The sequence below is a fragment of the Myripristis murdjan genome, chromosome 9 (assembly GCF_902150065.1).
Source record: "Myripristis murdjan chromosome 9, fMyrMur1.1, whole genome shotgun sequence".
Lineage (NCBI taxonomy): Eukaryota > Metazoa > Chordata > Actinopteri > Holocentriformes > Holocentridae > Myripristis > Myripristis murdjan.
Window position 1 is genome coordinate 31,736,162 of NC_043988.1, and position 21,703 is coordinate 31,757,864.

Here is a 21,703-nt window from a genome sequence, read left to right on the forward strand (position 1 = left end):
CTTCAGCTTTGACAATGGCTGCAGAAAGTACAGCAGATGGGATCAGTAACTGTATACGGCGCCGCTTGCTGACCATTATCTCAGCCAGCGGCACCTCTGTCTGCGAGGTAATGGCGCCGAGCTCCACAAAATAGAGTGGTTAAAGAAAACACAATGGAGAGACAGAGAGAGAGAGTGTGTGTGAGTGTGTGTGTAAGGAAGATCAAGAGAAAGTGAAAAGCAGAAACGCGGGGAGAGACTGACAGAGGGACAAAGAGCGCGAGTGTGTGGAAATGATTGTCACACCACACTTAACACGTCAGGGAGGCTCGACACAGGCCGGCTCCGACTTCCACACACAGTTTATTTTATTTTATTTATTTATTTTTTTTGAATGCCGGCGGCGGGGAAAAAAGGCATCGACCGCTTTCCCTTTTGAGACTGCGGTGAGGATCGCTGGGTTTTGGCGGGGCGGCTCTCGGGAAACGTCAATGAATCATCGCTGGTCACAACAAGCCGGGAAAAAATACTGCGTGTTTGTGTTTTTCCATCGCGTGGACGAGCAAAACACAGGCAACGAGTCAAGAGAAACCAGGATTTACACGACTGTTAAGGCTTCAGATGAGAGTTTGAAATATGCAAATCTAAAAAATGGCCAGGAATGCATTTTACAAGCGATAGCCATGTGGTTGATGTGCAAGAATTGATAGAGACGATTAAAGACTTAAAAAATAAAACTTTGGTCAAAGTACATCCGCGGCATCTCTGTTTTCCATCTATGACTCTTCAAGAGTGTATGTAAGTTCACCAAAAAAAAACAACCCCAAAACAAAACAGTAAAATTGGTCATTTGTGGATTATTAATATCGATAAGGACACTGTTAAGTTTTTTTGAGATAACATTTGAGCGTCCTGGCTGTTTTTATTTCTCAGTATTTTCTCATCTTGGTCACAGCACATTGCCTGACTCTGAGCCAATCAAATCAAAGAAAGAAAGACAGAAAGAAAGAAAGAAAGAAAAAGCTTGTAACTGGCTGCCTATTTTGCTGCTCCACACAGTGAAAGTTTCCAAATTTCTGCAAACTTTTCCTCCCATTTCCTCACTGCCCCTAGAGCCTAATATTACCTGATTCATATTTTTTTCCAGGGCAGAGGTGATTATCCAAATGTTATGTCCATAGAAAAGGTCCCACAGAGACGGAAAAGGCAGCAGCTCCCCAAAATCAAATGCAACAGCTTGAATACCACTTTCATTGTTAAAAGACAAGCTTAACAATTTTACAGTTTTTACAATATCAGGCTCACATTTTTATTCTCTGTCTGATTGAGTGAATGGCTGTCTTTTTTATGGTGTATGTACTGTTTGTCCTTTATGGTATATGTATGGTGTGTACTATGAGCTATGTGATACAGAGAATTTCCCTGAGGGGATGAATAAAGTACCTATCTATCTATCTATCTATCTATCTATCTATCTATCTATCTATCTAACGTATTTCAACTACGTCTTTGTCCAAAGTATAAATCGGTTACGCAAACATCGTTTTTTCTTTGGTGTGAAGCACCACTGACCATATATGAAACAAACACTATTCACAACATCACAACTCATGATAACAAATGCATATATAAAAAAAGCAAAAGCATTATTATATTTTCCACAATGTACCCAACACAGAAAAATATAAATATCAGAAATCCCAGTATAAATCGATCTGGTGCCTTTCTCTTCTTCATGGGACCTTTTCTATGTTTGTTACTTGAGGCTTATTTGGCACTTAAAGACGAATTATAAACCCAATCTATATAAAAGTGAGTGAAAATGGTTTAAATTATCACACAGTATCAAACTCCATAGCTGAAGTTTTGGGAGGTAGAAAATATTCTTGTCAGTTTTTCTGGTTTGTTTTGTTTCCCAGCTCTTGGCAGCGAAGCAGAAAGTTAATTTCGGTCTCTGTCGGCGCAGGATTATCGCAGCCTCCTCGGCGGGGAGTGGGGGCGTAACCTACCGGCAGGTTTGGAGTTGACGGGGGAGTTGGGGTGGCGGGCGGCGTTGGCCATGCGCGGTCGCCTCCTCCTGAAGAAGCTGCGCAGGATGCCGCACTTGAGAGACTCGAGCAGCGTGCTCTTCCCGGCGCCCGAGTGCCCGAACAGCTTGAGCTTGATCCTGGGCTGCACCGTCTGCGTGGGCCGCAGCTGCTGCACGTAGCTCAGCTTGTGGTTGTCCTGTTCGGGAGGAATCACACCGCAGAGGAAACGAAAGAGCCGATTAAGACAGAAAACTTTCATTTCAAGGACGCACCCACCAAAAAACGACACATCATAAATACACAAAAGACAGATTTTAATCTCCCTTTCTGAGAAGTTTTTTTGTTTTCAGATATTCCTCCAGTAACCAGGGGTGCAAATCACTTCAATATTATATCGATTCTTTGGACAATGATACGATATTTGCTGATATCACTGAGTAAGCTGCGATTTGATTTTGATTTTTCAATTCAGAGGCTTACGATCGATATTAAATGACATCATCATGCCTATTTAACACAGTTACAACGCCGTGTTTCTGCACTGGTTGCTCAAACTGGTTCGTCATGTTTGCTGAGTATTTTATCTCGTTCTGGTTTTGTTTGCATGTGGCATGTGATTTTTCAGTTGACTCGTCTTTCCACTGAAATCCCAAATATTCCCATACTGTTGATTTATTCCCGAGCGGGGAGCAGATATCCTTGTTGTCTTTGCTCTGCCTGGTGCTGGCACTGAATGTTTAGGAAGGCGGTGTGCTTGGACGGAAACGCTGACACAGATCTGCCATGGACATTTCAAAATAAAGGCGTATCTCTAAAATGATGATATGGATCTATACTTTCACCTAGTACTGATTATACTGGATCGTTTGTCATTAGATTGATATATCGATTAGACTTGTGTTGAAAAGATCGATCCTCTGATTTTGAGTCGATCTTCATTTAAATTCCCATGGATCGATCTGTACGCCCAAAGATTGATCTTTTAATATATATATATATATAAATGCTGTTTTGTGTGAAAATGAATGTATGTCTAGGGAAAATTACATGGAGGGAAGCAAATCTGGGTGGCACAACCCCTCTAGTTGTTTCACCTGCACCTGCACCACCAAGAAAAAACATTATAACAACAACCGGCACCGTACGAGTCCAAAGGCAAAGAAACTTTCCAGGCTACAGCAGCGCACTGACATAGATTGTGTAACAAAGTGAAGAGTTGCCACTCCGCTCTATTTTCACTGACTAACAGCGGCACACTGGCTTAGCTTGTCTATTCAGAGAAGCAGTATCACTTTGGCTTTTTTTTTGACTTATCTATGTTATCACAGGCATACTCCTGCTCATTCATTGGTAGTTGAATAGTTAGGTCTGTTTGATAAGTAATTTACATTTTTAAAACAAATAATAATTTAACATATTGTTAAATTATTTGACTCACGCTTACTGGTAAACATCTACTCCTTCAAGATAATTTATTATGTTCTACAACTCATAAACATACACTAACACAACATACCAAGTGTTTGAGCAACATATCTCCTCTGGGCTACAAAAGGTGGTCCTAGCCATTTTTACCAGTCTTACAGCCAATTTAATTATCAATACTTATATTAATTTGTTGTCAAATGACACAATATAATACAAGTATTAATGTGTTGCATAACTAGACAGGCATGTAATTCAGTAACAGCTCAAAATGCTTTTTAATAAAACTAACCAAATCAATATCGAATCGTCATAATTGATTCTGAATCTTGTGAATTGGAATCGAATCGATTCTTGAAATTTGAATCGATACCCAGCACTACTATCGATCCAGATCAATGGATTGTTACGCCCTGACCAATAAACGCTTTGTTTGCACACATTTTGACAAGATCTGAGTAGTGCTTCTCTTTTTTTTTTTAAGTAAAACTTTTATTCAGTGCTTTTCTACGGTATGGATTATGGGAATGGAAGAACAAATCTTTCTAGAGGGAGAACTATTGAGGGAAGGGGAATTCTTTTGGATCTATAACTTAAGATTCAGCTCCTGTGTTACTTTTTTTAGGCAGTGGGCATTTCCGTTTTTTAATTATTATTATTATTTTTTTTAATAGTTTTAGCCTGATGTATTTTTCATGTCCTGCTTTCAGATTTTTGTACTATGCCTGATGATGAATATGTAACTTTGGGTTATTCTTCACTGTTAGAGGGTGTCCCCACTGACTGCCCCCCGTCCCGGCCTGATTAGGAAAGATATAAGTGGCTGTCCCGTGTCGGCTGATCTGATGAAGGTCTGACCGACTGGACGTTCACCAACAGAATAAAACATGAAGCTGATTTTGAAGATGATTATTAACAACATCCAGCTTATCCTCAGTGTGCGGGCTCTTTCTTATTTTGAATGCGACGCTTCGACGCTCCAACGCTTCCATGCGCCAAAATAATCTTCTCGACTTGGTGTTTTGGTTTGTCTGTCCAAAAATACAGCGGGCCGTGCTCGTCTACAGAAATAATGAAAGCCACAACCAAAGACAGTTGTCTCATCAGCCCAATGCGATCCTGCCAATTCAGCTGATAGTATTTGTTAACGTGTGCCATATACATTTGTATTTTAACCATCCAGTGCATGAGTCATATCAAAAGTGGCCCAAAGCTCAGTGAGTAGTTGTGTGGGAGGTGAAAGCGCTCCGTACTCCCACCTGGCTCCTGCGAACATGCCACTATCAATAAATGTGGTTTTGACATTTAAAAATATCACTTTTTTATTTTTTATGCAGCTGCGATAATGTTGAAACATACATTTTTTTCCCCTCTCAGAGCTGGCTGGTTTCTGAATGTGATTTTCTTTTTCTTTCTTTTTTTCTTGAGTCTGCAAAAATCAGCCGCTCCTCCAAAACTGAGCCAAGCTTTCCGAAATCTCGCCCAGCATATGCAAAAGATGACTGTTTTCACAGTTGCTGCTTTCACATTTTCACACTCTGCACCGAATCTCAGCAGGTTTTCTGGAAAACTGGATCGGAAAGAAGTTTAACTTTAAAGTTTTCCTCATTTTTTTTTTTTTTTTGATTCTGCAGAGACGAGCACAATGCTTCAGCCTGATAACCCTGAATTAAACTCCTCATATATTCCTACCAGTGCAGCACAGCAGCCACTGGGAGCGTCCTGTACCTGGGCGGCTGCAGGTTTGATCCCAGCGGCACACATCCTGTCAAAGTGCCCTTGAGCAAGACTCTGAAATCCAACTTGTTCAATCAGTGCAAGAGTGCCAACTAAAAGACTAAAATATAAAATGTATTCATCTGCAAACTATCGCATGGCTATTCACATTTAATGTTAATGTATGCACTATTTGGATTCTGAATCTAAACAGTAGCTCAAACACCTTATATCACTTATTATGGTCAGGCAGTTGCTGTTAGAGGAGTTTCTAATGGTTATAACTCTGCTTTAATACAACACTGCACCACGTTATGATGCATCGCGGCTCCAGGAAAACTGAGGGATACAACAGTCTTACACAACCCTGGTTCGAGCGTGCGATTCCTCACCTCTGCACGGAAATAGCTTCAGTGTGAAGTCTGATGTTGCACCCGTATTTTTAGTCCCTCTGTGTCTACGCTTTTTTTTTTTTTTTTTTTTTTTTTACCCTTTCCCCTTCATTCTCTGTTTTAATTAGTGTTGTAATTACACTGCCATTCACAGGACTCGTCACACTTACTGATAAGCTGAGGAGTGTGTGTGTGTGTGTGTCTGTGTGTTCATGTACCTTCTTAAGCTTGCCCAGCAACCCGACAATGTGTTCGTGATGTTCACTGGCAGCCAAGTCCTCTGCTGTCTTTCCATCCTGAGAGAGAGAGAGAGAGAGAGAGAGAGAGAGAGAGAGAGACAGAGATTTTTATATGCACCAAATACCTCCAGCAAACAGGTGCATTATCTCCTCCGTGTCCTCGGGCCGTTAACGTATGCATCGCGGTGTCTCACGCGTGCACTGACATTTCCTTTTGCCAACCCAGTATCTCCTATATTTCCTGAAGTCTGTCACTTTGATGCAGACGGCACACCCCGACTTGCTGCTGCTGCTGCACCTGAGCCGTGTACCACTTTACAAATCAGACTACCCTTTACAAAAGCGTGTATGAATGCTTTATAATTAGGTTATTAACACTTTATAAATCATTAATCAATGATTATAAACAGAGATAAAGGCTAGATCAAGTTCCTGCTGCACTGCTTTTACTCTGTTAAATCTTACACCTTGCTAAAAAAAACAACAAAAAAACAAATCAATACGGTGATATACTGTGACGAACTCAATGCTGATGCACTTATCGACAGCGGCGAGTCCCCAGACAGCCTCTCGTTGCACAATGCACCAAAAAACAAGCCAACAGGTGGCAGCGCAGGCCTTGTACGTTTTTTTTTTAAAAGTGCGGCAGGTCTCGGTTCAACATGCAGACATGGAGGACGAGAAAGTTAGTCAATAATTCAGTGTCAAAGTCTGTAGCCACGTTATGATGCATTCAGCTGATACATCTGATGTTACTGATAATGCACTATGACAATACGTAAGACATCTAGTTGCTAGTAGTCACATTTTAGCATTAAGACTTATTTTGGCCAGTTAGCCAGCTTATAAAGTTTTTTGTTTTTTTTTTAGGGTGCACTATGTAAACTGCGACGGTGTTCTGACACAATAGCGACAAGACAGTTTATCACAGATATTAAATATGGAAAAAAACACCACTTACCAGACTATTCACTTTCCCTTAAAGCATTAGTGAGGGAGAATGTTACTTTCTAGATCCTATATTCAATCAAAGTCATGATCTTCATGCACCTTTTGGACAAACCCTTTGAGATAACGTTACCATTCACAGACCATGCAGTGTTAGATTTTGCTTTGTTGTTATTGCACCAGGACTTTCTTCTGTTTTATGCTGAGGGAAAATAGGGTTGTGTGTGTTAATGATTAGTATTTTGTATGTATGTGGCTAATATGGCTCATTCAACTTAGTTAATGTTATGCAATGTTAATAAAAGGTGTGTTTCAGTATCTTCAGAAGCAGCTTGATCATAAACACCATTTCCAATCGACTAATTAGTGAACACCTACTATCGAATTTTAGTTTTTTTTTTATGTATTTAAGGTTTGTAAATGATTCCTCACTTTGTTATGACGGAACATAGGTTAGAGGGAAATTATACTGATGGAAGATAGACTGGACCTTGTTACCGAGCTGATCTGTACCACAAACAGTGTTTTTCTGGTATTTTCTCTTTGACGCCCTGTGGTCACACTGCGCACTTAAGCATCGTTTTCCTGCAGCCGGCTCCCAGCTGGACCTCCAAGACGGCACCAGACGTGGTTGCTAGGAGATAACGTGACACTAGAGTGAAGTCTATGTGGTGTACACACACACACACACACACACACACACACACACACACACACACACAGTTGGAGCCCCTCTCCATCCATCTCCTAAATTGCCCTGATTCGTAACTCCTTCCATTTCCCCGTCACCGCTCTGACACAGAAACACCGCAGTCCCGACAAGTTTCATGTCGGTGTCTCCTCCGCTAAGTCGGCCATCTGTCACCATCCAGCCCCGATACTCCAACGGGAACACACACCCAGACAGCCCCAAACCCACACACCCACCCACCCTCACACACACACACACACACACACAGCTTCCTCCTCCAGCAGTAACTTAAGAGAAAGATGCTCCAGTTGTTTAAATCAATCAATAATGCCTATTAAAGAACAATGTATTACAGAGGCTGCTGTTTCTTTGAATATTCTGCTTTGTTGTTCAGTTGGTGGGTCTTTATTGTTTTATTTTTATTGTTTTCCTGCTCATACTTATGGTTGTCTACATTTTGCATCTATTCCTTTTGTACTATTGTTGTGTAAAATAAGGGTTTCTATAGGCTGGGAAGTACGGCAGCACAATATAGACAAAATTTCATAATTTGATATTTATGCCAAATTTCTCGATAGCAATACAATATGACCATGGGTTCACAATTTTAAGTGTAGCAACAGTGAAAAGTACACACACAAAAAACAGCATAATGATACCAAATGGATGAATGGATGATTTTTTGGATCAAGTGTCTCAGGTTAACTGTAAATTTGATATCATGGCAAATCGTTGCCTTTTGAGGTATTAATATCTCGCGTGTTCATATCTAGTTAACGATATGTTGTTCAGCTCTACCGGGTAGCTGTGTATGCCTGGCACTGAAAGAAACAAACAAAAAAAAAGGATTTTTGCACTGGCTGATGATGGATTTTCCACTTTAGCCATCGCTCTGTTCCTCTCACATGAACACTGTTGGGGCACCGAGCGCTCGACCTTTACCTTTACTTGCTTTTTGGTTGCTTGTAATTTGAGCGATCTGAGATTCTTCTCCTGCGCCGCGTTGTTGCACTCCTCTTGTGATTCACTCTGGGTAAGAGCGTCAGCTAAATGCCAAAAACGTGACTGTCAATGAAGTGCACTCTGAGCAGAAAATTGACCGTTTAGGGTTGAATTAGTGTGCGAACAAATCCACGACACCCTGCTCTTACAGATGGCAGGCCCGCGGCGGTTACCGCTACCGCTGCTGCCGCTCGCTCACCGACAGATGAAGCGAACGGCTGGTGTTTTCTGACACACGAAATGGAAGGGAATATTAGATCATCTGTCTCTCGTTTCAAAAGAATATCGGCCAACACGGACCGGTGGCTGACTGACCATTCCCTCCTCAGCTTAAACCTCTCTGAGAAACTGTTGCTGGGTTAAAACATACCAACATTAACCATGGGATTTCTGATTTATTTGATACACTGCACAAAAAAATCATTTAGTCTCATATTCAAGTGTTGACAGAAGCGGGATGACATAATCCCACTTATTTCCAGAATTTTCATGAATCAAAATGTCGTTTTCTTCATCCTGCTGGGCTGGGCTGGTCTTCTTGTGTTTTTATTTTTTACCTTATTTGAGGAAAACCAAAATTTTAACACTGAATATGCGACTAGATGACTTGTTAAAGATGCAGATTTTTTTTTTCTTTTTTTTTTCTTGGCAGTGTATTATCCATTGCAGATTGACAGCAGAGGATTGGAGATAAGTGTGATGACATGCAACGCAGGCTGATAATTAGATTCAAGCCCACGGTGTTGTGACTACACGGCGCGTGTGACTAAGCCCGCGAAGCCACCAGGTGTCTGCAAATGTATTCTTGATTCCTCTCGTCCGGCGACACGTCCAAGCAGAGAAAATGATAAGAAACTGAGCTGCAAATGGAGCTCCAGGTTCCCTCTTCTCTCAGCTGCTCGGTAACAAACCGTGACGGACTGTAAGCCACTGGACAATGAATTATACATCCCAATATGTGCCTTCTGGATTAAACATGCACAGTGCATCAGCCGCCATGCAATATTAACGGCCGGAGAATAGCAAAGAGGCGAGGAGTAATCACAATGTGGCACAAGCAGCAGTTTAGCCCAGAAAATGATTGCATTTTTTAATTTCACTTGTTGTCCACCAAATATCTGATTGTTAGAATAAAATGATACAGAATAAATCAGTACTCTCCAGATGAGAACCACACATTGCCTTGACCATAATTAATAATACAAGCCAACAAGAGCCTTGCTGTTTTTAACACATGGCTCTGAGGGGGACATTGTGGTGTTTAATTGTCTGAATGTTACACTCAATATCTGGGAAGCCACTGATTTTGCATTTTGATTTTGCTGAATCTGAGTGAAATGATGAGTTTCACAGCCATAATGACTGACCAATGGGAATCACTAAAATGTTAAACTGTATGTATGACTAGGGATGCACCAGTCTATCGCTGGAATATCGGTATCGGCCAATATTGGTCTGAAATCTGTGTTTGAGATGGACAAATGTCTCCTGTGTGATGCCTCTTGGACAAAAGGGAATTTGTTATCATGAATATTATTATCCTATATCACTTAGAAAACGACAAACTGGATGGACAGCACGTCTATACACAACTTGTGTGTAAAACTGAACGCCTCTTCTGCAGCTGTCACTGTTAAAAGTCACCGCCTGTCCCCTGACTTGTGAGGCACGAGACCCATGAAAAAAATACGACGATTCTGAAATATTCCCGCGGTGTCGACCATCCACTGGTCAAGCAAATTTTCAGTGCAATTTTCAGTTTTAATTTGCAATTTTCATCAATTTTCAGTGCATAACATTCACCTAAAATTTGCAAACGCTTTTATTTTATATTGGTGGCAAATGGTATGAGCAGGATAATCAATTATTCCGTACATAAAGCCTTCATTCGGAGGGTAAAGGTAAGAAATGCATCCTGGGCATTTTAATTTCCGTTGAATGCAGGTAAAATAAACCTATAACCTGAAGCTTTTAGGCTCGAAAGGTTTATGGCAGCAGCATGCAGCTCTGCAGCTAAAGGGAGAACAGACGATTCATGAAGAGCATCTAAAGCCACTGGTCATGAACTCAGACCCATCGACCAGTTTCAGACACGATCCCATCTGGATAAATGGACTGAAATCGGTTTCTGACCTCTGACATCCAGGCCTGGTCTGTGTTTGAACCTCTGCCCGTCAGGGAAAAGACTCAAACGCATCAAGTGCAGAGCGTTTTCATGCGAGCGCTCAGCCTGCGGCGGCCTGAGCCTGCGGCCCCTCACCTGCTGCTCCGACGCCGCAGAACCAGCCGATCGCAACAAGGCACCGCTCGCTTTCTGCACACACTGCCATTAACAACTCCTGAACGACCAATAGGCGATTTAATCCTCTACATTTTAATGATCATGTGTGCATATATGAATGTGAATTTTTCATTTTTATTCCGAGATATGTTTCAGACCGAGACACATTCATAGTAAGTGAGTTAATTATCAGTTTGCCACATTGTAATAACTACAATGGATATAATACGTTCAAGATATTTCTTCTTTTTAAATGTTTTTGGCCTGCAGTCTACACAAAGCACTCTTCAATGAATGTGGAAAGGTCTTATGGCATGTTCAGATGAAATGGAAAGTGAATTCTTGCCTCGCGAATACGGCCACAATATCTTTGCTCGAGTGGACTCGTGCAAATACACAAATTTAGTGTATTGCACATATTCATGTCATTCACAATGCTGCACTGACTATGTATGTAACTTTGACTGAAATCGCAAAAACGAGGACCATTTAGACCGAACTGATAAAAATGTGGAATAAAGACAGAATTGATCGGAAATTGAAGGTTGACCATGAGAGTTGTGCAGACTCAGCTATTAAATTTAATGCTTATTTTCAGCTGAGTCACTTCAGTCTAAGCAGCCCTCACTTAAAGGGTCCTTTGGCAATTTTTATTATTGCAGATTTAAATATTTTGAATACTTTTTGTTCTCAATCTTCTTTCCAGGATGCCACTTCAGCAGTTTTTGTGCAGCATGAATTTATACTGTACAGAGTATGTAAATCATTAAACCCACCCACATGTCCCTTAAAAAAACAAAACAAAACAAAAAAACAAAAAAGAATCTGTGCTGAATCCAGGTGAGAGCTATGAGCCTCTACTGACGCAGAAAGACAAGGAGACATATTGACATTTCTAAGCTCGGAGCCTCAGTCCTAATAATTTGCACGTCGAGCGTGCTGTCAGAGCTGCGGTGAATTTCTGGAGATCAAATCCTCTTTGAGTCAAACAGCTGCCATCAGCCTTTCTCCTTTCACGAAGTGCGTTCACGAGACTCGCACGGTGCGGCTCGCGCTGCAGCTCAAGCAGAAAATTAACAAGCCGCCGCACAAATAAGCCTGTATTTGAAAATCATTAAGGGCTGCGCAAATGGAGACAGAGGCGTTTTAGGGTTTCACACCGCGGGAGAAATCCTCACGCATGTTGCTCATCTGTTTCTCTGAGCCGTGGCAAAATCCCTCCGGTGACAACAGAACATTACAGAACATCTACAACGGCGGCGGCGATCTCTGTACGGGGCGTCCTGGTCGCGCAGGGGTGCAACGTCCCGGGTTCGAATCCAGCCCGGGACGCGTCATCGCCCTCTCTGTCCCGACCGTCCCTGTCCCGACTGTATAATCCGCGCACATACTCCAGAAGAATTAATCTTTAAAAAATTCTCTCTATATGCTAATGCATTTCAGCTCCACTGGAAAGCAGAACTAATCATTTATGAATGTGTTGATGCAGGATTATTTATCAAAACACCCCGGGGACACTATTGACCGAAGCTTGAATCTCAAACGCTGAACCAATAGTTGACTCAGACTCTGAACATTTTAAGACCAAAAAATAACCAAAAGATGAAGATTTCATGACAGAAGCCGAGCGTTAAGACGTCACTCCGAGCTGCCGTGGCTGCAAACTAAACAGCAAAGCGGACGTGAAGTGAAACTGCGCTGACTTACGTTGGTGACGGCGTCGATATTGGCTCCGGCCAGGCAGAGGTGGCGCACGACCTCGAGGCCACCGTTGTTAGCCGCCAGGTGGAGAGGAGTTCTGCCGTACTGGATAAAAAAAAAAAAAAAAAAAAGAGATAGTAGGAAATTTAAGAACAGGAATGTAATAGGAATAGGAATACTAGGAGCTGAATTCATTTGTAACAGGTGGCATACAACTAAAAGGTACTGGATCTGGGCCTTGAAATTTGGTTTTGCTACATCTAATTTTTAAAATCTTCTGGTGTGTAAGTGTGCTCTGTTCAATCACGTGAAAAGCAGGACAGCCTGCTAGTCCTAGCGTGTGTGGGAGTGACGAGGAAATTACTCAGCCGAATGTGTGTTTAGTTTTTAGTTTAGCTGAGATCCAACTTGGCATTACAAAAAAAAAAAAAAAAAAAAGCAAAGACAAAAACATAAAGTCTTTGGCAAATACTATACAGACACCAACAACTGTCTAAGGGTGGAAAAATAATCCCGTCTTGGAGTAGATTAAAACGGATGGTGTCGATGTGAAACCACAAGAGGCAGAGGAAAGTGTGGGAACAATGTGTGGGCCAACAGCGAAATTGGCATTTTCACTCAATAAAAACCTGCTATGTGGGTTAGTTCACTTATATTTCACAAGAATTTATTACTTTTCCCTTCTCGGAAATAAGAAATCAGAATAAAGAACAACTTGTGCACAGCCGTGTGCTGTAAAGTCAAGTATTAGTGGAAATACTATGAGGTACTACCAGGTCTTATCCATCCACTCCGAGGTTATTATCGTTAACGAAAACTATCAAAATAACAAAAACTAGGTGTGGAAAAACATTTTCGTTAACTAAAATGTTCCAAAAAAAAAAAAAAAAAAAAAAATCCTAACTGAAACTGTTACAAAAACTAACTAAAATAAACTAAAACTATAGACAAAATTTCTTTAGTGTTGAGTGAATAAATTTGTTAAAAAGGTCTGATGTTTTGTTGAGTTTTTATTACACAATACTTTTTCTGAGCTTTTAGATTAGAATCTCGCTCCTGTCAAATACCTCATATTACAAAAAAAGACCAAACTTACATTGAAAACAAAAAGTCAAAACGAAATAAAAATAAAAACTAATTTAGAGCTATTATAACCTTTGATCCACTCCACTGGTCAAACCGTCCATCTCTTACCGGGTCCAGTAAACGTGAAACATCATGTAAGCATCTTTCAGAGGATCACAACTTATTTACATTTTGATGAGATTCACATAAAGAAAAAGAGGCATCTGCGCACGATCTTCACTCACTGCTGGAACATTATCTGGCAACCCGAGCGTCTTTGAATTACAGAGCCTTCATTTCCATAATTACCGCACTGCAAAATATTGTAAATGGTAAATTATAATCAGTACCAGCAACGCTTGGCATCGGTTTCCTCTCCATTTGCCATGTTCGCCGTACGATGTAAACATACTGCATGATTTTGTTCCACTGATGTCTGATGGCAATCGAGTTCCTAATCAAATGTTGATCCATTTTTTCTTGGGTAGCCGAGAGATTTTTTGACTTCAGGGCTGCCAATATGATTCTGACGGTTAAACTTCAAGAGAAACAGAGCGCAAACATAAACGCTTCAACTAAAAAATGCAACATTGGACTATTAGTTTGGAGCCACTGGACAAAAATCATTGAGATACGATCAATTGTTCCCACTTGGAGCTGAAGATCCAGTGTGGAGACTTTATCTAAAGCTGAAGACGAACTCCAGCAGACCTGGGATCAGATCACAGCGACTGGGAAAAACAGCGTGACGCTCTGCTGACCTTGTTGGGGAGGTCCAGGCTGGCCTTGGCGTTGCAGATCGCCATGACGATGGGCAGGTTGCCGTCCTTGCAGGCGATGTGCAGCGGCGTGTTGCCGTGGCGATCGTGCTGGTCCAGGTTGCAGTGCTGTCTGAGGAGGCAGCGGACCACTTCGACCTGACACCTCCGCACGGCCAGGTGGAGGGCCGTGTGGCCGTCCTGCACACACACACACACACACACACACACACACACACACACACACACACAGAGCACAATTAAATCTTCATTCGTCCCACTAAACTGCTGATTATACATCGTTTAAGAAGATGCGCTATTCACATGCATCTCTATCTGATATTTTGCTGCTGAGAAAAAGTGATACCGATGTGTGTTTTCATGTTTTCTTAAGAATTGTGACACAAATGCACGTGCAAAACAGGCATTTCATTTCAGATGTGCTTTTCTAAACAAAAGACCGTGTTAATTTTACTCTGCTGCTGAGTTTACAGCTGTGTTAAGTCACACAGTTCTGGACAAAAAGCCATGCAAGCGCCAATTTCACACCTGTCCAAATAGGCGGTAAAACCCAACACTGAACTGATCACTGGTATTGGTTTTTAAAGCAGACTGGACTGATAGTGATATGCTGTGCGACATGTGGTCCGTCCCCACTGAGTCATACAGCTTCCCATCCAACCTGCTGGAGCTTGAGAGGTGCTGCAAGGAGGAACGGGCCAAACTGCCCAAAGACAGGTGTGCCAGGCTTGTGGCATCATATTCAAAAAGACTGGAGGCTGTAATTGCTGCCAAAGGTGTATCAACAAAGTACTGAGCAAAGGCTGTGAATACTTATGTCCATGTGATTTCTTAGTTTTTTATTTTTAATAAATTTGCAAAAATGTGTGTAGAATTTTGAGGGAAAAAATGAATGTAATCCATTTTGGAATAAGGCTGTAACATAACAAAATGTGGAAAAAGTGAAGCGCTGTGAATACTTTCCGGATGCACTGTAATTTGCCGTTCACAGGACAATAAGTAAGATTTCTACAGTCGCACTGCGCAAAACATCCACAATATGTGTGAAGGGGGCAGTGACTCAGCTGTTACCCTGCCATGTGCTGATCTCTGTGTCTTTCTAAATTCACTGTCCGGCCCGTTCATCTGTTTTGGCCTCTTTCAGTCTTCTGGCCGTCACCTTCAGCCTCACGCTCTGAACAGCAGCTGAAAGTTTGTGGCTTCAAGCAGCTGAAAGGAGGTTTTCTCCGCAGAGTGGACGCTCGCTCTCCGTGACAGAATGAGGAGCTCGCAGCTCCCGGGGGACGTCCCGAGTTCAGCTCCCACACCGAGAGGAGACGAGAGGAGAGGAGCCGGCTGAGGTGTCTTTGGAGGTGTGTTGTGCACAGCTGACTGGGAGGAGACTCCGGGGGCAGACCGAAGGCTCAAGGGAATCAAACTCCCAGCCGGCCTTGGAGCACCTGAGGATCCCCAGCAGGAGATGGAGGAAGCTGCTGCAACAAAGATCCCTGCAGCAGGTATGAAGCAAGAAACTACATGTCTGAATGTGTGTCCAGTTTTCCTCTTCTTCTTCTGCTTCATATTTTCTCCTTCTTCTTATTTTTCTTTTTCTTGTTGTCAATTCTTCTTCTTGTTCTTCTTCATCTTATTCTTCTTATTCTTCTTCTGCTTGTCATTTTCTCCTTCTTCTCTTCTTTCTTGTTCTTCTTATTTTTCTTTTTCTTGTTGTCAATTCTTCTTCTTGTTCTTCTTCATCTTATTCTTCTTCTGCTTGTCATTTTCTCCCTCTTCCCTTCTTTCATGTTGTTGTTCTTCTAGTTTTTATTTTTCTCCTTCTCCTTTCATGTTGTTGTTGTTTGTCTTCCTCCTCTCACTCTTCTACATCTTCTGCTCCTTCTTTCATGTTGTTCTTCCTCTTCTTGTTCTCCTTCTGCTTCTTATTTTTTCCTTCTTTCTTGTTGTTGTTCTTCGACTTCTTATTTTTCTCCTTCTGTTTCTCCTTCTCCTTCTTGTTCTTCTGCTGCTGCTGCTTTTTAATTTTCTCCTTCTTCTTCATCTTCTCCTCCTCCCCTTCTTGCTGCTCCTCTTCCTCCACCTACTCCTTCTTCTTCTTCTTCCTCTTCTTCTGTACGATCTGACAAATGATTTGCTGTTCCCAGCGGGCAGCAGACTCTGTGATTTCCCACCTCCAACACCTACAGTACCCTCACCTGCATATTAAATGCTGCTGTTCAACACTTGTGGAACGTGTGCGCCTGTCAGAGCGACGCGGGGAGGAGAAATTGTTCCGGCGGCGTTCGAGACTTCACACTTGCAGCTTCGCCACGGCACAGGCGCTCATATATCTGTATTGTTTCAGCAGGCCTAGCAGGAATGAATGGAGCTCAAACTATGCACATGACAACTTGGCATTCTTAATTTCAGCACATTGGATTTAGAAGTGTCAAGGTGAAAAGATAAAAAAAAGCATGTTTGAGTGTTGAATGGTCATTGCTGTGTTGCACTGATGTTAATGTCCGATATTCAGAATGATGCTACAGTGTTAATCTGTTAATCCCACATGGAGAAACTTCTTTTTTGGCTTTCCCTCTTCCACAGGGAGGTCAGAGGTCAGAGCAGCGACACCTGAGCTCACGGGGATTGGGATTACTCAGGGGGCACGCATGCCATCACGGGCGCTTGCACCTGGTCCTATAATACAAATTCTTAGTGAAATTAAGGGAGTAACAGTAACAAATTAAGTAATTAATTAATTTCATTCATTTATGTTCCAAAAGCCAGTCTATGCCCTGTAATTATGCCAAAGAGGACAGGCAGAGGGCAGGACTGAGCTACAAGTCAGTATCACTGCCAGTGTTGGGAAGGTTACCTTTAAAATCTACTCCACTGCAGATTACTGAATACATGCTCTAAAATGTAATTTGTAACATATTCCATTAGATTTGCATGAAAAAAAATAAGATTATACAGGACAATTCAATTGTAGTTGCAGGACAGACAAGTTATTTTTGTCTAAAAGCATGGCTCTGTTGCAGAATTCAGTGGTGTATGACCCTAATCCCGGTCTGTATCGGATAATTCAAGTTGAGATGATTCTCTGCCAGCTGCCTGTGAGGCCACTGGCAAAAAAGTTTCATGAGGCTGTGATTCTCCTGGAGGTCACGATGGGTCATTTTATACAGCTAAGTTTCAAGAAATGGACTGACTACAATGAAATGGCTGCTATGGGGGCCAACATCATCACACAGGAATCAAATGTGGCTCATTGAATCCACAAGAGTCTCAGCTTTCTAGTCAAAGCCAAATGATGCAGCTCCAAGACTGTTTAGGCCCCAGTCTGCACAAACACACCATTTTACAACAGGCCACAGGAACACATGTGGACTGCAGGGTTTGTGGCCCAAACTGCATGGGATTAGCAGAAGGTGGGCGTGTCTGCAAAGGGGAGAGCCGTGGCTGCCCAGAGAACCCATTTTCATTCACACATCTGGAGGTCAGAGGTCAAAAGACCCCTTTGAAAACAGCCATGCTAGTTTTTCCCTCACCAAAAATTTGCCTAACTTTGCAGTGATACTTAGCCCACTTACCAAGAACCTAGTCATCAATCAATTCCTTTGCATGTCTAGTTTCATATGATACCAATTCACTTTGGCCAGTCAGCATTTGGAAACAGCAGACAGCAGACTGATACGCTTCATGTCCACAGGATCAGGGTCATTTCGGCGCTGGGAAAGCTGTGCGGCTGTGTCGAGAAGGTGATTCGTTACCTTGTCAGTGGCCTCCAGGTCGGCTTTGTGCTCGATCAGACACTCCACGATGTCCCTGAAGCCGCGAGCCGAGGCCGTCAGCAGCGGACTCTCCCCTTCGCGGTTCCTGGCGTCCACGTGGCACCCGGCCTGGCACAGGGCCCGGGCCACCGCCGAGTAACCGTGCCAGGCAGCACAATGCAGCGGGGTCTCCTGCTCCTGGAGGGACACAAAACGGAGGGGGAGAAAGAAAAAGGCAGGAGGGGAGAAGTATGGGAGGGTGAGGCGCCAACTCCAGGATATTAGGACGACATGATTTTGATGCTGCTGGTGGCCAGACACCGAGCAGGAGTCGAGAAAAAAGGGCGTGGCTTTGGGACTTGTGAGTTTTAGACCCACAGGCTTCCCATGTGCCATAACGGCTAAAACACAATTACAATTAATAGCTGCTACACCTCATTAGCTATGCAGTCGGTTCTACTAGTGAGGCAATTAACGTTTATTTGTAAAGCCCATGATTGCTGCTGCAGTGCCAAAGGGCTTCATAATGCCTGTGTTATTATATGAAAGCAGCACATGGTAACAACACGAGGATCTGAACCCCCGTTTTCTGGTTGAAGGAGGTTTTGTCCAGCCACAAGGTCACCCTGCCACCCATGCATGCCTCTCTGTGTGTGTGTGTGTGTGTGTGTGTGCGTGCTCCCACCCTGTCAGACAGGTCCGGGTTGGCGTGGATGCTGCAGAGGTAGCTGACCACGTCCACGTTGCCATAGCGAGCCGCCACATGAAGCGCCGTCTCCCCGCACTGCAGGACACAACGCAGCGTGAGCAAAATCATGCACAAACATCAAGGACGAACAATTAATATCAAAGCACCGAAAGAAAAAAACAGATACTAAAAAGGTGTTTAAAAATCCCTGCTAAATCTGCTGTAGTGCTGAAGTGATTTCTCTGTTTAAATCAGTATAAAATCAGTACTTTGGGTATTTTTGGTCGCTAAGGAAGCAATTCGAACAGCGCTCGGCAAACTTCCCGTGAGATTTGTGATTATTTGCGACTCCCGACTAAAAGATTAATCAGAAAATAATCAGTAGATTAAGCCACAATGAAAACAATCATTAGCTGCAGCCCTGTATTGTTATGAAACGGTCTCTCTTCTCTCTCTCTCTCTCTGAGCAATTATTTGCTAACAGACAAACACCTCATCTTGTAATCACGGGTTAGAGTGTAGTAAAATAAGAGCTGAAACTTTAATGATCCTTGTGGATAAATTAGGTAATAATAAGGGAAGTGCCCAGAGCGCTGATTAACTCCGGTCTGCTGTGTGTCGGCGAGCGCAGATTGTGAAGAAAAGAGGCCGGCGGGTGAAGCGATTGAAGAAATTGGAAAACGCTTTTGGGATTTCGTCTGGCCGAGCGAGCTTTGTAATGGAGGCAACACTGGCATATAAAAAAAAAAGAAAAAAAAAGAAAAAAGAAAAAAGGATACGCTTTCACAAACACACACACACACACACTCACGCACCAACACACACTCACACGTGTTCACACAACCCATCTTCCTCAGCAAGGCCCGTTTCTATAGCAACAGCAAATAAGCTGATAAAATGCCAGAGTAACTGTTTTCCTCCCCAGGTGCCTACTGTGGTGAGCATGAGTGTGTGTGTATGTGTGTGTGTGTGTGTGTGTGTTTCTGTACATTTTGTAAATCAAAGTGATGCCTCTCGGGGAGCTTGATGGGTTTTGGAGTGTGTGTGTGTGTGTGTGTGTAATTGGTGATGGCAGGGGTGTGTGTTGAGGAGCTGTAAGTGCGAGTAATCCTTGAACGTTTGGGTATGAGTGTGTGTGTGTGTGTGTGTGTGTGTGTGTGTGAGAGAGAGAGAGAGAGGGGTACTTGAGTCACCTTATCTTGGACGTCCAGAGGGCACTTCTTTTCATGGAGGAATTTCAGGGTCTCGACGTGCCCGTGTCTCGCCGCGTAATAAACGGCGTTGGCTCCGCTCTGAAAACGAGAGGCCGCAGTGAGAAGGGAAGCTCGAGGATTTACGCCTGACCTTTATTGGAAAAAAAATATATATATATATCACAGTTTCTGGAATTGTGCCTGCGGCCGGATGATAGGAAAGCTCGCACAAAATATATATTACATGGCATATTGCCTCCTGAGGATCTGGGAATATTCTTCAGCATCTCACTTCGAATGTGATGACCTGAAGTTTGAGGCTGCATGGGAGTGACAGAAACCTGAACCTCAATACCCAGAAATAATATACAGGCCTTTACATACTTTTATGGCTGTTTTATGGCTGTTATTCCTGGCATCTGACTCTGCTCTTTGCACTTTACTGTAATGCCATAAGGACTGTATTTTTATTTATTTTTTATTTTTATTTTTTTTATTGTTGTTCTTCTGACAGTACATACAGTGGTGGAAAAATTTTTTTACACAATCTCAAATATTATCACGAAATATTTGTGGAAAAATCTTTTTTGTGTTTCAAAAGGTGTGGCTGCATTAGACAGATACAAACAAATACAAATTATTATTTTTTTTTTGTTTAATTGTTTACAAGAAAAACTAACCAAACTAAATTCTTGACAGTTGAATCTTTATCTTCAGGTGTGTTTCCTGCGTTAGGTTCCTTGTTTTAGCCATTTTTGTGTCTGAAGAACTTTCAGATGTGCTGGCTTTATATAGACACCAAGCTTGGCAACAAAAATTGTGTCTTTTAATAAAAAGAACGACCTTCATCACTGGTACCAAAATGACCCAATACTCAAAATTTCTTATGTATTTTTATGGAGCCAATCAATTTGAAGTTTTTAATAGCTTTTTTAGGATTTGTTTAGTATTTTGGCTGTGACTGTGCTAAAAGAAATTGCACTTGAAGACCTGAGAGTGATTTGTTAATGCAATATTTCACAAATGCATGGGGTGTCCGAAAACTTCTTTCCACCACTGTAGCATCTTTTGATAACAACATGATTTCCCGGAAGGGCAAATTATATTGCTGCTGCAGTTACAATATCACAAAGACAATATCACAATATATAGAAGAACAAGACATTTATAAGGTAATGCTTAAATACTAAAAAAAACTACAACTGTTACCCTCTGGCAGGCGTTATAGGTCCATCAAATCCAGAACCACCAGATTCACAAACAGTTTCTATCCATACGCTATGACCTCATTAAACAAACACAGATAATAAACCCTCCCCACCTGCTGCCCTCTTGCAAAGGAACACCTGTTCTGCATCTTAAATTGTTTTATTTATCGTACGTGTGTTGTATTTATTGTATATTGTTGTATTTATTTATTTATTGTAGGTGAGTACCATGATGGAGTAGCACTCTTAATCTCGTTGTATTGCAACGTACAATGATAATAAAGGCATTCAATTCAATTCAATTCAATTTCAACTCGACTGTAAATACAATGGAAACTGCTAATAGTGATCACGTCAGTCTCATCGCTATAAGCGGACGATTATTATAAGCGTTTTTTTCTTGACATTTTTCATTATTCTTGCAGTTGACCAACTAATTTAGGTTTTTATATTTACAACATGAACATAAAGTAATGAAACTGGCAGCTCCTCTGTTTACTGGATTTTATTGATTGTTTCAGAATGCTGGAATGGGATTTCTGCGGTTGACCACTGAAACCCTGATCTCTAAAAGCTGTTTCCACTGTAGTGCAGATAATTACTATAAAAGAATCAAGAAG

At 42.0% G+C, this 21,703-nt stretch overlaps 1 protein-coding gene across 2 annotated transcripts in view; it reads right to left on the reverse strand.

Annotated features, from left to right (window-relative positions):
• Positions 1-21,703, reverse strand: part of dapk1 (death-associated protein kinase 1) — a 129,246-nt gene that overhangs the window by 12,818 nt on the left and 94,725 nt on the right. For both annotated transcript variants that reach the window (XM_030059452.1, XM_030059451.1), the window contains exons 14-20: positions 19,876-19,974; positions 18,680-18,778; positions 17,995-18,192; positions 14,231-14,428; positions 12,411-12,509; positions 5,761-5,838; positions 1,989-2,205 (exon numbers count right to left, since the gene is read on the reverse strand). In XM_030059452.1, coding sequence (XP_029915312.1) covers positions 1,989-2,205; positions 5,761-5,838; positions 12,411-12,509; positions 14,231-14,428; positions 17,995-18,192; positions 18,680-18,778; positions 19,876-19,974 — 988 coding nt within the window. The remainder of the gene's footprint in view (positions 1-1,988; positions 2,206-5,760; positions 5,839-12,410; positions 12,510-14,230; positions 14,429-17,994; positions 18,193-18,679; positions 18,779-19,875; positions 19,975-21,703) is intronic.